The sequence below is a fragment of the Xenopus laevis genome, chromosome 1S, assembly GCF_017654675.1.
Source record: "Xenopus laevis strain J_2021 chromosome 1S, Xenopus_laevis_v10.1, whole genome shotgun sequence".
NCBI lineage: Eukaryota > Metazoa > Chordata > Amphibia > Anura > Pipidae > Xenopus > Xenopus laevis.
This window is the reverse complement of record NC_054372.1, coordinates 71,804,840-71,820,277: the sequence shown is the minus strand read 5'-3', so window position 1 is coordinate 71,820,277 and position 15,438 is coordinate 71,804,840. Positions and strand designations below refer to the sequence as shown.

General features: G+C 37.5%; 1 protein-coding gene across 1 annotated transcript in view; it reads right to left on the bottom strand.

Moving 5' to 3' along the window:
* Nucleotides 1-15,438, bottom strand: part of fras1.S (Fraser extracellular matrix complex subunit 1 S homeolog) — a gene marked incomplete at its 5' end in the record, with an annotated part of 329,350 nt that overhangs the window by 52,057 nt on the left and 261,855 nt on the right. Inside the window, 6 exons of the mRNA XM_041578095.1 lie at nucleotides 4,341-4,500; nucleotides 6,162-6,312; nucleotides 7,775-7,888; nucleotides 9,419-9,646; nucleotides 11,988-12,128; nucleotides 13,249-13,373. Of these exons, the coding sequence (XP_041434029.1) occupies nucleotides 4,341-4,500; nucleotides 6,162-6,312; nucleotides 7,775-7,888; nucleotides 9,419-9,646; nucleotides 11,988-12,128; nucleotides 13,249-13,373 (919 nt within the window). The remainder of the gene's footprint in view (nucleotides 1-4,340; nucleotides 4,501-6,161; nucleotides 6,313-7,774; nucleotides 7,889-9,418; nucleotides 9,647-11,987; nucleotides 12,129-13,248; nucleotides 13,374-15,438) is intronic.

Here is a 15,438-nt window from a genome sequence, read left to right as displayed (position 1 = left end):
CATTGTGCTATTGCACCTAGTTACAGTTACACTACACCCTGCCTCCACCCCGCTGCGAGGGCTTGCCCCTGAGAAAGAGAGCTCATCTGTGGTATCAGCCCACAAAGGAAAGTAGCTATAACTGCTAAATACAAAGCAGTTTACTATAGCGCTACATAGACAAAATGCAGGGATTGACAGCACTCCGAGGAAATACATCAAGTCAATAGTTCAAATGAAAGTGGAGATTTATTGGTTATCCAACGTTTCGGCTCCGCACAGGAGCCTTCGTCAGGAAAAGAAAAGCAGTGCACAAGTGTTTGGGGGTTTAAATAGGGTTAAAAATGGCGCCACGACACCTGTATACGTTGCCTGTCACTGATCGTTTGTTATGCAAAGCAGTATATACATGTGGATACAAAGGCAAATGTTGTTATCCATGTTATGTATGCCCCTTTGTATGGGAAAGTTCTGCTTATACACAGGGTGCCTCCTACTGTTACCCCACTCTGCCACATTATTCTGATGTGTAGCAAGCTATCGTCCCCTCTTACCAAGGGGGGTTGATGGTCAATTGCCATGCACCTGAATGTAGGGAGAGAGTGTCCCTTGTTGAGAAAATGTTTTGCCACTGGTTGTAGAGCCTTACCCTCTTTAAGAGCCCTGCTGATGGCAGACCGATGGTTTGCTATTCTCTCCCTTAGTCGTACAAGTTTTCCCACGTAATATAGTCCACATGGGCAAGTAATGATATAAACAAGATAAGATGAGGTACAGGTAAGTCTGTGACGGACTTTGAACCTTTTGCCAGTATGGGGGTGCGGAAAATCAGGTCCAATTAACAGGCACCTACACATCACACAATTCGGGCATTTATAACATCCCAGCTTTTTATTCTGTGTTAGCCAATTGGTTTCTTGAGTTCTTTCCGAATATCCCCTCTCCTTGAACCGACTAAACATTTCCTGTAATTGTCTCTGTTGTGTTCTTTGCACTGTTGTTACGGATCACCCTGAGGAACTGTGAGTAAGGGATGCCTCTAATTGTTGACGGTGGATGGTTGCTTGCAGCGTGCAGTATTGAATTCCGATCTGTGGGTTTCCTGTATAGTCAAGTCTCTAGTTTGGAGTCCAGGATAAAAATGTTTAGGTCAAGAAAATCGATATTTGACATATCATAATTCAAGGTGAGTTTGATTGGTGTGTCCAGACTGTTCAAGTGCTGCTGATATGCCAACAGTGCTGGTTCTGTATCCGTCCAAATGATCGTCAATCGTCAATATAACGAAAGTATATCAATATGGAGTTCCCCAGTCGTGGAATTATGTGGGTGTTTTCTCCAACATAAACAAAAAGTTGGCATATGAGGGTGTGAGGGCACTGCCCATTGCAGTCCCAGCCACTTAGATAAAAAGAGTTCTCAAATCTAAAAAAGTTCCTGGTGAGGGTGCAGTAGGAATTCTATAGGTACTGTTCCAGGTGGTGTAGATAGCAGTGCCTTCCTGCAGGATACAATCCCTTGGTCATGTGGTATGACTGTATAGAGACTTTTTACATCCATTGTGGCAAGTATGCATTTGGTGGGTATATCCCCCAGTACCTTTAGTCTCCTGATGATGTGACTAGAATCTTGCGTATAGGAGGGCATTGTGTGGACCAATGGTTGCAGGTGGTGGTCAACGAAAGTGGAAATTGGTTGGTATAGAGAGCCAACTGCTGATATTATGGGTCTGCCAGGTGGGGAGGATAAGGACTTGTGTACTTTTGGTAATGTATAAATAATGGGCGTACGGGGGTAGTCTGTGGTCAAGTAGCTATATGTATCATTGTCAATCCATCCAGCATTTCTCCCCAGTGTCAGAAACTCATCTATTTCCCTTTTTAAAGTATGAGTGGGGTAATTTGGCAATAATTTATACGTGCTGGTGTCCTCCAGCTGTAAACCAAGTAATTCCTCCCTGTAATAGGAGTAGTTCAATAACACAATGGACCCCCCCTTGTCAGTGGGCCTTACAACTAAATTGTTGTCAGCTTTGAGTGATTTAATGGCAGGGCGTTCTGCCGAATTAAGGTGTTATGTGTATTGACCTTACCCCATCCCTTTTTTATGTCAAAAGTAAGGATGCTCACAAAGGTTTTGATGGGTGCGGGTGTATTTGTTAGTTCAAAGGAGCTTCTACTTTTAAATAGTGCCTGGGCAGGTGCATCTTTAAAGTGTTCCTTTAGTTTAAGCTTGCGTTGGAATCTATGCATGTCCACCAATAGTGTCAGGGGTATTGGTGGGGACAAAAGACAGACCTTTAGAGAGAAGAGATATTTCACCTGGGGTTAAAATGTGTTTACGCAAATTAAATATTACACTCTCTTGCCCCTGGTGGGTTTTCCCTTTGGATTTATGGCCACCGCGTCTAGTACTTTGTCTCCTACTCCCTTTGCCGTACTTTCCCTTTTCTGGATCATGTTTTTACCCCTAAAAAAGGTTTGTCAGAACTAGTGTCATTTGCGGTATCAGAGTCTGTGGATTAGTCAGAACTGTGCACTGTCTGTAGGGATTTGGGGAGATGTCGTCTGGGAAATCTAGCTCTGGACTGGTACTCGAAAAAGTTATAAAAATTCTACTGGTACTTGAAAAAGGTAAAAAAATTCTACTTTGGCATCTTCAACTGGATATGTACTTTCCATTTCACTCTAGGCTTCCGCTGTGCTTTCTCATAATTAATTCAATCCCAACTTTTTTGCCTCTTATATCAAATCCCTGAAGCACTCACTCACTAACATTCCTTGGAGGGGAAAAAATGTGCAGACAAGATTTACTTGCCTTTTAAACCTCTTTTTATTAAGCTGCTTAAATAAAATATGCTATTACACTCGAGCAAGAATTGATGATATTTCATGTTAGAAATTATTCTTTCCAATAAAAGCTTTAGTGGTAGCTTGACAGATTTAGTCTTTTATTGCCTGGGCAGGAGTTGGTAAGTATATTGCTAAGCAAGGAACTGTATGTGCCAGTGGCTGCAAGAGGTCTAGAAATAATGAATTATTTTAACTTTTAGTAGAGTGTAAGCCCAACATTTTCTTCCAGTTTCTTTTATCTTACTTACTGATTTATTTGCATGAAATAGGAACACATATTGTTTCTTCGGGCTTTGATTCCACTTCTTCATTATAAAAATATACCCCATCAGTGGCGGAACTTCCGGGGGGAGCAGGGGGTGCAATTGGACCCCAGGGCCCGCACCTCCTTAGGGCCTGCACCCGGGCACACCCCCAGCTAGTTATGTTACTGTACCCCATCTTACTTCAACAACAGTGCTGGGCCAGCGGCCCTAGGTAACCTGGTCGGCCACTTCCCCATCTGGCACGCGTGTGTCCTACCACAACGAAGGGGAAAGCAACAGTGGGGAGAGAGGAAGGAGAGGGCGATGGAGGGGAGGGAGGGGTGAGCGATGGAGGGGTGGATGACAGAGGGAAAGAAGGGGAGTAAGACTGAGGGGGGTGGACTAGGGGTAGGCAGAAGACAATTTTAGAGGTATCTGCTCAGTACCCCCCCCCCCCCCTATAATTGCTCCCTAGGCAGCTTCCTCTTCTGCCTAACCCTAGTTCTGGCCCTGGTCAACAAAAATGTAATGGTAGAACCCCCATTTTAGGTTTTTCAGGGGACCAGAAAAATAGTGTAAAATTCAGGTAAAATCAAAAACAGGGAAATACATGATCAATTTTATATAAGAAGGACCAAAATAAAACAAACTGCAAAATGAGGGAGAACTTAAAAACAGGGGATGTAAAATTGAGGTTTCACTGAACACTACACATGTTCACATCCCTCCATTTTACCAGCATCCTAACCAGCTTTCTTTGTCTGTGCATCAGATCACCCAGCGAGTGTGCTGCAAACTTTGCATTTCTATCTGAAGGGTTGAAACCAGTGATTTGAAATTGCTCACATATTATTGTATTGGAATTTTAAATGAATCTTCTGTTATTCTTAGGCAGTGCTTTTCAGATCCCTTACCCTCCACCCCCACCCCAGGTCATAGCAAGTTTGTTGCTCTTCTACTGTCATTACTCTGTTTGGACCTTAGGATTTTGCCTGAAACACACAGCCCTAAAGATAATGCCTCTGTGTCTGAAGGTGTGAGGTGTGATATTTTTTATTCTCCAATACATGCTTTGCTGATAAGAAGTTGACACCCTTATTTTTTCTGTTTACATTTAGGGTCATATTCAACAAAGGGTTTATTTCTGGAGAGGGATATGAACATTTTCCATTAAAGTTCCATTACATAAATATATCTATTTTAGGGGAGCAGACAAAAACACATCACTGTGAAACACAACAAATACTATAAATGTTGTCCTTACCTCATATGTGTGAAGCCAATGAGAGACCACTGGATATGAAACATGTTGTCGTCGACCACATTAGGTTTACTGTCTTTCACAAGGAACTTATAGTTATCCATTGTTTCTTTCTGCTTATCTTCATGTAGAATATATTGTATCAGACCCAGATTTATGTCCTCTGATGGAATAAAATAAAAAATGTAAATGTAAATTTATTTATGGCATCCCAATAAATTGCATAGTTATCAGGTAAGCATTAACAATGATAAAAAGTGTTTGCTTAGTAAAACATACAGGCATCGATTATTTTGTACAGGGAGCTCTCATTGGTTAGTATGACTGATTGACATTTTTTCTGCACTTGCTGTGAAATCTGGCAGCAGAGCTAAAAGGGAGAGTTCCCTTCCCTTACAAGATCAGCATGTGAATATAAACTACTGTGTATGTGTCAGGTTAATGGAAGGGTTGGAAGGCAGGAGGAACTGTGCCTAGGGCAGCATGTGGTATAATTCTGCCTGTATGCTTGTGAAGAGTGCATGTTCTCCCCATGCCCATAAAGGATTTTTCCCAAGCTCCATGCAGATAGGATTCAAACCCAGGACACTGCATAAGTATACAGAATGCTGTGCTTTTTATTAATATTAGGTTGGCTTTACTATATTGGTTTATAAAGGAAGCATTTCTAAGCTCTGAGATAGTTATGTTTTAAAAAAAGTAATAAGAAACAAAAACATTTTAATCTCCAAATGTATTCTAATTTCTATTATATGGGGGAGCAGAGAGACTGCAGGCAAATGATATTGAGATTTAAGCATGTATACATTTTCTGCTATACTAGATATCCCAGGAAGCATAATGCTTATTTTCTGTCTTACATACATCAAAACACCATTGGTTTGAAAATTACATCATTTTGGGCTACTCCCTTTAATCTGACACTGTTCACTGTGCTTACCTTAAAGGGATACTGTCATGGGAAAAAAAAAATCAAAATGAATCTGTTAATAGTGCTGCTCCAGCATACTTCTGCACTGAAATCCATTTCTCAAAAGAGCAAACAGATTTTTTTATATTCAATTTTGAAATCTGACATGGGGCTAGACATATTGTCAAATTCCCAGCTGCCCCAAGTCATGTGACTTGTGCCTGCACTTTCAGTGCAGAAGTTTGCTGGAGTAGCACAATTAACTGATGCTTTTTGAAAAAAACAACATGTTTTCCCATGACAGGATGCATTTAGAGGCAGTTTGGGGGTATGGTCTTGGATTTTGCCAGAGCTAGAGACAGTTATTGTTAAATGTTTTTTTACATAGCTGCTAATTGCTAGATTAAAGGAGAAGGAAAGCTACAGAGGCATTTTATTGCTAATAGATTAGCTGCAATAGTGCAAGCTAGAATGCTATATTTATTCTGTGGAATGTTTTACCATACCTGAGTAAAAAGCTCTAGAAACTCTCTGTTTGTTTAGGATAGGAGCTGCAGTATTAACATGGTGTGACATCACTTCCTGCCTGAGTCTCTCCCTGCTCTGGGCTCAGATTACAGTAGAGAAGGGAGGGGGGTGGGGAAGAGGAGCAAACTGAGCATGCTCTTGCCCAGGGCAATGAGGTTTAAGCTGAAAGCAGGAAGTCTGATACAGAAGCCCATGTGTACACAATAGAAGGAAAGAAATGCAGTGTTTCTTTTGACAGGGGACTCAGAGCAGCACTACTTTGGGGGTTTACTGGTATATTTAGATGGACCTTTCTGATAAGGCTTACTTAGTTTTAACCTTTCCTTCTCCTTTAAGTCATTGCAGAGACCAAAGCAAATAATGATATGGAAAATTCCCATTCCTACCTTGTGTAAAGGAAGTGAGCTGAGCACCAGGTTTCAGTTTGTTTTGCAAATGGCCATGTGAAGGCCCACTTGATATTTCATAGATCAGATTCTTGTTTTCTGTGTCTGGATCCATAGTCATTAGTTCCTTCTTTGTAATAAAGTTGGTTGCCTGTGAATAATGTACCCATCATGTTAACTTAATGCCATTGAATATACTGAATTGTATACACCAGAAGAAACATTTGTGACTGTACAGTGCATGATTCACCCCCGCAGTTAATAAAGTCGACTAAAAGGGTTATCATTTTATGGTTATTGTTGTAGACATCAAGCAGCTGTGAGTTACAACTTGTAGCATTTTCTTCAAGGAAGTCTGTAGTGGCATTTTATATATTTCTGTATAGTACAGTTAAAGGGGTTGTTCACCTTCAAACACTTTTTTCAGCTCAGTTGCTTTCAGATTCTTCACCAGAAATATTACTTTCAATTTTCTATTTGTTACTGTCTTCCAATATTGTGTAAAGTTTAATTTTTCACCTTCTACCGCAGCTCTGGGTTATTTTATACAATAATTATCTTTAGCCCTGCTGAGCAGAAAACGTGAGCTTCATTAAAGGAGAACTTAAGTCTAAATAAAGCTAGAAATGCTGTACATTATGTTTTGGGTTTCTGTACCAGCCCAAGGCAATCAAAGTCCTTGAGCAGTAAAGATCTGTGTCTCCAAAGATGCCCCAGTAGCTCCCCATCTTCTTTTCTGCTGATTCACTGCACATGCTCTGTGCTGCAGTCATTTACTGAGATTAGTGATTTTAGGGGTACATATAGAATATAAATGTCCCAATAAAAGGCTGATTAGTAATTACAAAAGATAATTACTACATGACAGTACCGAAACCAGTGCAACTAGCATCAGAATTTAATAATCAGCCTTGTAGCATCAGCTTATATTACAGACAAACCTCATTTTCTGCTTGATCATTTGCGACAACCCCTAAACTTAGCTTCTCAACAGCTGCTCAGAGCCCACTGAGCATGTGAGTGTCACAGACACTTTCCAAGATGGTGACCCCCTGTGACAAGTTTGAAGTCCTGGAGCATTGCTGCTATTGAGAAGCTTAAACTTTAGGCTGATGCAATAAGTTTAGTATATAAAATATGCCATAGTTAGCTCTATTCATTTTAGGGCTTAGTTCAGCTTTAAAAGCAGCTGTAAGAATTGATACAATATTTGCTAATATTCCACAGATACTGCTGAGAAATGCATCAACAAATTATATCAACTAAATGTTGCAAATTGTAACAGTTCAAATCAGTTCAGCACCTTGATTATTGAGCTGCCAGACTGAAACCTCAGAGACAGGAACATTAAAATGTAAACTTGCATTTTGGGAAAATGGTAAAAGATAAAAGATGGAAAGCAAAGTATTTCTTTATGGTGAAAAACAGCTCAACTGAAAAAAGTGTTTGGAAAGTGAACAACCCCCTTTAATAACACTAGAGATATCAATGCAAAATGTCACACAGTTTTTTTTGGATTTATTTAAATTTAGGGTTAGATATATTGTACGTGCCATCTAACACAATGGATGCTTTAATGTCACCACTGTGATATTAAGGGGAAATATAGTTACCTTGCCATCCATGTACTCCAGCCACTGGAGACCCAGATTGGTGACAATTCTTGGAGTTCCGTCATCCACTGGAAGAATCTCCACCTTAAACCTCTGAGGGGCTGCAGTTACAATCTGAGACATTAGTTCAAAATTTGCTTAGTTTCTGAATTCAGTGGAATATAACTAGGGATGCACCGAATCCAGGATTCGGTTCGGGATTCGGCCAGGATTCGGCATTTTTCAGCTGGATTCAGATTCGGGTGAATCCTTCTGCCCGGCTGAACCGAATCCGAATCCTAATTTACATGCCGGGAGGAAAATCACGTGACTTTTTGTCACAAAACAAGGAAGTAAAAAATGTTTACCCCTTCCCACCCCTAATTAGCATATGCAAATTAGGATTCGGTTCGGTATTCGGCCAAACCGTTCACAGAGGATTCGGGGGTTCAGCCGAATCCAAAATACTGGATTCGGTGCATCCCTATATATAACAAAATACCCTTATATCTCAGGTAAAAGCCTGGAGCTGATATAGATGATACAGATTCCTGGCACCCACAGCTAAATAGCTCCCCTTGAATGCTATTGGAATAAAGCAGGTATTAAACACTTCCCCTACAGGACATAGTTTAAAATACTAACCTGGTGTATATTTTGCCATGGTTCTGCCTGTAAATGGTCAATTCCAATTAGTCTCCCCATTATGCAGTCCTGAACCAATCACTTATTGCTTTAGGTTGTATATGTGACTGTCAGAAAGGCATTGCACATGCCCCCAATATTATAACATTAATGCTGCAATGTTTAACCCTTATTATTAACACAGTAAATATTGTATCTCAAAGAAAAATGGACTCCTGTGCTTATATCCTTTCAGTACACATTCCCCTGAGTTTACATTTTCCCGGATTTTACATAATTATTTCCTGGTCCCCTGAAAAACATAAAATGGGGGTTCTACACCAGTTTTACCCGTGCATTATATTTATAATTTTTTTTGCTTTAATTTTTTTGGTGTTACTGTTCCTTTAACAAGTCACATAACCCACTCAACTTTCAGTCCAGTTCTGGAAGGGGTTGAGGGAAATTGTGATAAATAATATGCCTTTATTGTGCTGCTAAACTACTAACAGAAATACCAAAAAATTAAAAGTCTTAAAGTAATGAAAATATCATGTACTGTTGCCCTCTACTGGTAAAACTGATTAGTTTGCTTCAGAAACACTACTATAGTTCATATAAACAAGCTGCTGTGTAGCAATGGCAGAAATTTAAAAAAGGCTTTATGATACAGTATTAATAGTGGATCACTGATACCACCATTGTGTTCTACAGGGCTTATCTGCTATCTGCTGTGTAACCTGAGCCTTTTTCATTTGAATGGCTGCCCCCATTGCTACATAGCAGCTTATTTATAAATATATATATAAACAATAGTAATGATTCTGAAGCAAACACAGCAGTTTTACTAGTGCAGGACAACACTGCATTATATTTTTATTAATTTAAAACATTTTCATTTTTTGATGTTACTGTTCCTTTAAAAGCTGCCTGCTCTGTATACTCCTACTTGTTAATTTTTTTCTTGCATATTCTCGGAGAAATGTTAAAAAAATATAGCAATTTTCTCTCATGATAGCACAAGTTCATAGATATACTTACTTCTTTGCCTCCTTCCTCCACAATGAAGAATGGGTTAGTACCATCCGAAACAGTGAAAGAAAATCGATCCTTAAGGGTGTTACTTCCATCATGATTGTAACTGATCCTGTTCTGGTAAATGTCATCCATAGTGAAAGTAGTGGCCTGTCGATAGCTCTGCCCATTGATACTCCTCTCAATCACACCATACTGAGGAGGCTGAATGATGGTAAACGTGATAGATTCCGCCTGTACATGGGAAATGCATTTTTGAAAAGTACAGCATAGATAATCATGTAATAGCATTAATCACATGTGTAATCATTTAAACAGAAGGAAATATTAGTATAACATGTTTATAGGGAATTATGATGTATTCAGTTAAGTGAGTGACCATAAATAGTCCACAGTTGCCACACTGCTACATTTATCCATTCAATCGTTTAGAAAAGCTAAAAGATATAGCAAATTCTTTATGGCAGTGACTCTTTCCGAAACACATTTGATATTGATACTGATATTGATACTGATACTATATTGATACTATCTTGCAGACAGTTTTGGTTGGACTGAAGACGCTTACATTGGGACTTGTTTCGAGCCCTTATTGGGAGAGCTAGGAGTGCCCAGTAGATATTGGTTTGAATGGGTTTGTTAATGATTTATTTATTAGCTGGAAGACTGATGCAAAAATCAGCATGCTGGAGGAAAGTAAGGGTCAAAATTATGATATGTACCATGGTGTTAATACTTTAAAAGCAGATTCTTTGATAGCAGTATTCAGAGAAATGTTTTAAATAGCTCTCCATATTGTATTCTATTTACTCTGATAAATAGAGCTACAGTACCAATATATTTTTCCAAATAAATCATAGTTTTTAATGGTGATCTTGGGGCAACTATAGTTTGTACAGAAGGTTTAAAGAATCATGTATTACTATGTATATGAACATTTTTTAAAAATTAGTTGGTTGCCCATGGGATAGTAGAAAGAATAAGCACAATGCAGAATCTTTTGTGCTTAACTGATTATTAACTGACCAGATTGTCAAACATACAGAAATATGGTCTCAATGGAATACCTACTGCAATTTTAAACACTAAATATTCGAGTGTGTAGAGAAATAGGAAAGTTTTTTCCCCCTCTTTTCTAACATCCCTCATCCCCAAAGTGAAACATTTACACTGTAATTGTGGCTGTCATGTCAAAATACGGAGCTGTTTTGATATTAATATTTAATGAATGACTGTACCTTTCTCTAGGAAACTGTATACATAAAAGAGATTATAAAAAGGAGTAGTTGGTTAGATTTTTGGGAGTGTGGTATATAAATGAATATTTACTGAATATATATAGCTGCTTAAATTTTCCTTCTCAAAATGGTCTCTTTCCCTGTTCCTATGACTTGTTTATGTAACAGAATTTGCTCCTGAGAATAATAAAAATATCAGTTACTATCAAGAAAATAGCGTATTCTGATTTCTTCAACATCTAGCGTTGGAATGACCATGGAAAAAACTGCTGGGATTTCAGCCAAAATCGCAACACATTTATAAATTTGCCCCTATACGTCTACTGAAATCCTCACAAGCAAAAACAGGTTATTAACATTGCATGCACACACACACTCAGCATGCTCTTAGGGAATGGTTTAGGTAGATGTTCTTCCGCCCCGACTTTAATCATTAAAAACTGAAAGATATTTATCTAGTTTTAAAAATAATGATGTATTCACACTGTAATTTGCACCAGTAATGCTTTTGTTTTTGCTTTAAATGGTCCTGTAATTTGAACATAAAAGCTTGATTGCAGTCACTTTCATTTTTTTCTGAATTGTGCACACAGCTTGTAAAACTATGACCTAACTGGAATATTATCAGCTTTCCATTAATTTATTGTTGGAGGGTTGCCTACATAGTAGCCTCGGTGTTTGTAAACATAAGTCTCTTATATTTTAATTTATATGGGGTTATTTACTAAACTCTGAATGCAAAAATCATTATAAATTTGTGGTTTGTTTTTATAAAATAGGACTTTTAAAAAATCACAAATTTTTCAGAATTTATTAAACCCTGAGGATGGAAAAGTCAGAATCTGAAAATCCAGCATCTCAGACCTGTCGAGGTTGCATATAAGTGCGCTGGGTTTCGTGCAATACCCAGAAGTTTTCTGGTGAAAATTCCAAAAAAATCGTGAAATTCGTGAAAATCGGATGAAAAAAATCCAGAAAAAACTTGGAAATCTGATTTTTTTTCCCACAAACCAAATTTTCGGGAAAATGTAATAATAAATACGCGTAAAAAACCCAATCGGATTTGATCGGAGTTAGTGTTGGCCCCCTAAATAGAAAAATCTCAAACTGAGGTGCTGGCCTAAAAGTACTGAAATAGGCTCGGTTTTAATTTAAAGGTGAATTTATTTGTGAATTTTATTATGAATTTATTTACTGTGTTCAATTTGCCTGAAATTTCATGAGAACCACTCTGCTTTTGTGATTCAGTGTGTACAGTGACCGTGACTAACTTTAATATGTAGTTATAATTTTTTGTTCATTTGTATACTGTTCCGTCCTCATACCATTTTCCATACCTCAGTATCAGCATCCACTGCTTTTAGCTCAAATTCTGTGATGGTTTTTTGCACCCCTTCCTGCACTCTCATGCCCAAATTGTGCACCACAGGCAAAGAGTCATCCACTTTATTAATGGTGATATAAAATGTTTGAGATACCTTTGAAGGAAACGAAAAGATAAATATTATTAAACAAAACATGAAAATACATATGGGATCCGTTTTCCAGAAACCCGTTATGCAGAAGGCTTTAGAATTATAGATTACATTTTATCCAAAAACTCTGAATTTTAAAAAATGGTTTCCTTTTTCTCTGTAATGATAAAACAGTAACTTGTATATAATTAATCATAGTCGTCAAAACCAGCCTTTTGAGTTTAATTAATGTTTACATGATGTTTTAGTAGACTTAAGGTATGAAGATCCAACTTTCAGAAAGATCTGAAAAACCCCATGTCTCAAGCATTCTGCATAACAGGTCCCACCATACTTGTGTGTGTATTTATTTATATATATATATATATATATATATATATATATATATATATATATATATATATATATATATATATATATATATATATATTTATATTTATATAAAGATATTAATCTATATATGTCTTTGAAAGAAACATATTTTTCATTTCTCAAATTCCATCTATAGACACTTTGTGCTATGACCTAAAACAGTCAGTAGGAGTAAGCTTAACCTCATATTTTACTATGCTTGATTTCAGTTTTTTTTCCGACTGAAAAGTGTCCCAGAGAGTTCATGAAATATGACAAACAAATCTGACCCAAATTTCCTTGAAATTTTCACACAGGCTGCACATGTTTATATTATTAGCCGGACACTCTGGGAATTGCCAAGTTTTAATTAAAAAGAAATTGCTAATTAAGTCATTAAAATTTTCGTGGAAGCAAGATCAATACAATTATAAATTCACTTCTTCGTATTTCTCATTACAGAGCTATATGTCAAGATTTTTAATAGAAAGCATAGGACCCCTGTAAGCATTCCCTAACCCATAATTATTTTGAAATTTGATGATACAGTATGCAAGGTTAGGTATCTTCAAGGAGAAAGCTGAATAAGAAACCAACATGCTATGCTGGCTGATGGATAAGATGGATGCTGATATCTTACAGAATATAGATGAAGTAAAAATGTTGTTGTCTGGGGAAATATGTTTTATGCATGTTTTATCTGCTGAATGATAGATCCAAAGCAAATAAGAAAAGCACTGTATGACAGAAAAGAACTCAAACTTTCTTCCACCTCATTGAATCCATCAGAAACTGTAAAGGTGAAATCATCAGAATGCTTTTCCTCTGCGCTGGTGTGAATGTACTGGATGCTGCGAGACTCCAGGTCTGCCTGGCTGAAGCTGCTAATTTTTCTTCCTAGAAAGAGACAGATATGAGGTTCAGCAAGAGAGCTAGGCAGTCCCAGATTTAATTGCCAGCTTATAAATAAATAAGAAGCAATCCATGCCAAATACCAGAGATCTGAGATAAAATAAGAAAGAAAGAAGAAAATGAATTAATATACTTAATTACCTGATTTCCATCCAGTCTTTAAATAAAAGAAAATTATATAAAATACCTTGCCGAAGCAAAGACTGCATTAACTAGATGTACTGATACCACTCTGGCAGCTACATTTAGAATGTAATGTGCAGGGCACAGATGGAATCTTAATCTTTACTTAAAGGTGAAGTGCTACATATTGTACAAAGAGAGATGTAATAATAATGATCCCAAACAGACTACTTGTATGGTAACAAACAAGGTCAAAATTATTCAGTGGGGTTCCAAGAATCAATCTCAACAAAAATTACAAGACAGTAACCAGTTGACCAAAGAGAATATAGAAAAGTCATTAAATGTTCAGTAGCAGGAACTGAAATCATTGGAAAAATAAAACCTTATTAAAAAGGTTATCAGAATAAAAATTGTCTTGATGGTTCTACAAAGGGGTTACGAGAACTCTACAAAAATAAAACAAATGTATCACTATAATGTGTTATATTTAGGTCATTCCATGTCTTGATTATTCTAGTACTAACAAGGATATTTTACTTTATGGTAGGCAGAAATGTGAAAAGACATTATTTAGCATATGCCTGTCATCAACCTATTGAATAGAACTGGTGTACACTTCCAGTTTTAAACCAAATCAACATAAAATAGAATCTGCTTCTCCAAAATTGTGTTGATTTGAGGCAGATACAGAATGTCATATTCTCTGTTAACACTTAGGGGCAAATTTACTTATGGTCGAATATTGAGGGTTAATTAACCCTCGATATTCGACTGCCGAATGGAAATCCTTCGACTTCGAATATCGAAGTCGAAGGATTTACCGCAATTCGTTTGATCAAACGAAAAATCGTTTGATTGAATGATTAAATTCTTCGAATCGTTCGATTCGAAGGATTTTAATCCATCGATCAAACGATTTTTCTTCAACCTAAAAAAGCTTAGAAAGCATTGACTTTGGTAGGTTATAGGTGGCGAACTAGGGGGTTGAAGTTCTTTTTTAAAGAGACAGTACTTCGACTATCGAATGGTCGAATAGTCGAATGATTTTTAGTTTGAATCGTTCGATTCAAAGTCGAAGTCGTCGTCGAAGTAGCCAAAAAAAACATTCGAAATTCGAAGTTTATTTTCCTCTATTCCTTCACTCGAGCTAAGTAAATGGGCCCCTTAGTCAGGTGCCACAATACAGTCATTTGTTGCTCATTCATTTGAATGAATGCCTCAGGACACCAGCAATTCAACCACAAGTTTAAAAGGCACAGTATCTGATTTATATACATATTTGGTATGTACAGGTATGTGCAAATGTTCTTAAGACCTCTACACCAAGGGCATCCATTAAGCCACCCTTACCTTAAAGGAGAACTAAAACTTAACTAAAAAAGTAGGACAGAAATGTTATACATTATGTTTTGGGCTTCTGTACCAGCCCAAGGCAACCACAGCTTTGGCAGGGAAGATCTGTGCCTCCAAATATGCCCCTGTAACACCCTTGTCTTCTTTTTTGATTATTCATTGCACATGCTCTGTGCTGCTGTCAGTTACCTGAGCTAAGGGGCTGACTCACAATATACTGAATATAAATATTATAAATGTCACAATATTAGGCTGATTAGTATTAATTAATAATTAATTAATGAATAATTCAGATAACTGGTACATGGCAGCTCAGCCAGCACAATTGGCATCAGAATTTAATAATCAGCCCTGTAGCATAAGCTTATATGACAAACTTCTTTTTTTGCTTCATGGTTTGCGACTACCCCTAAGCTTAGCTTCTCAAAGCACTCTAAGCATGTGCATGTCATCAACGCTCCTAACAGAACGCAAGATGGGAAACTTCTGTGGCACCTTTAAAGGCCTGAACCCTGAATCATTACTAATATAGAGATGCTGAACCTTTAGTATGGTGCAATAAGTTCATTAT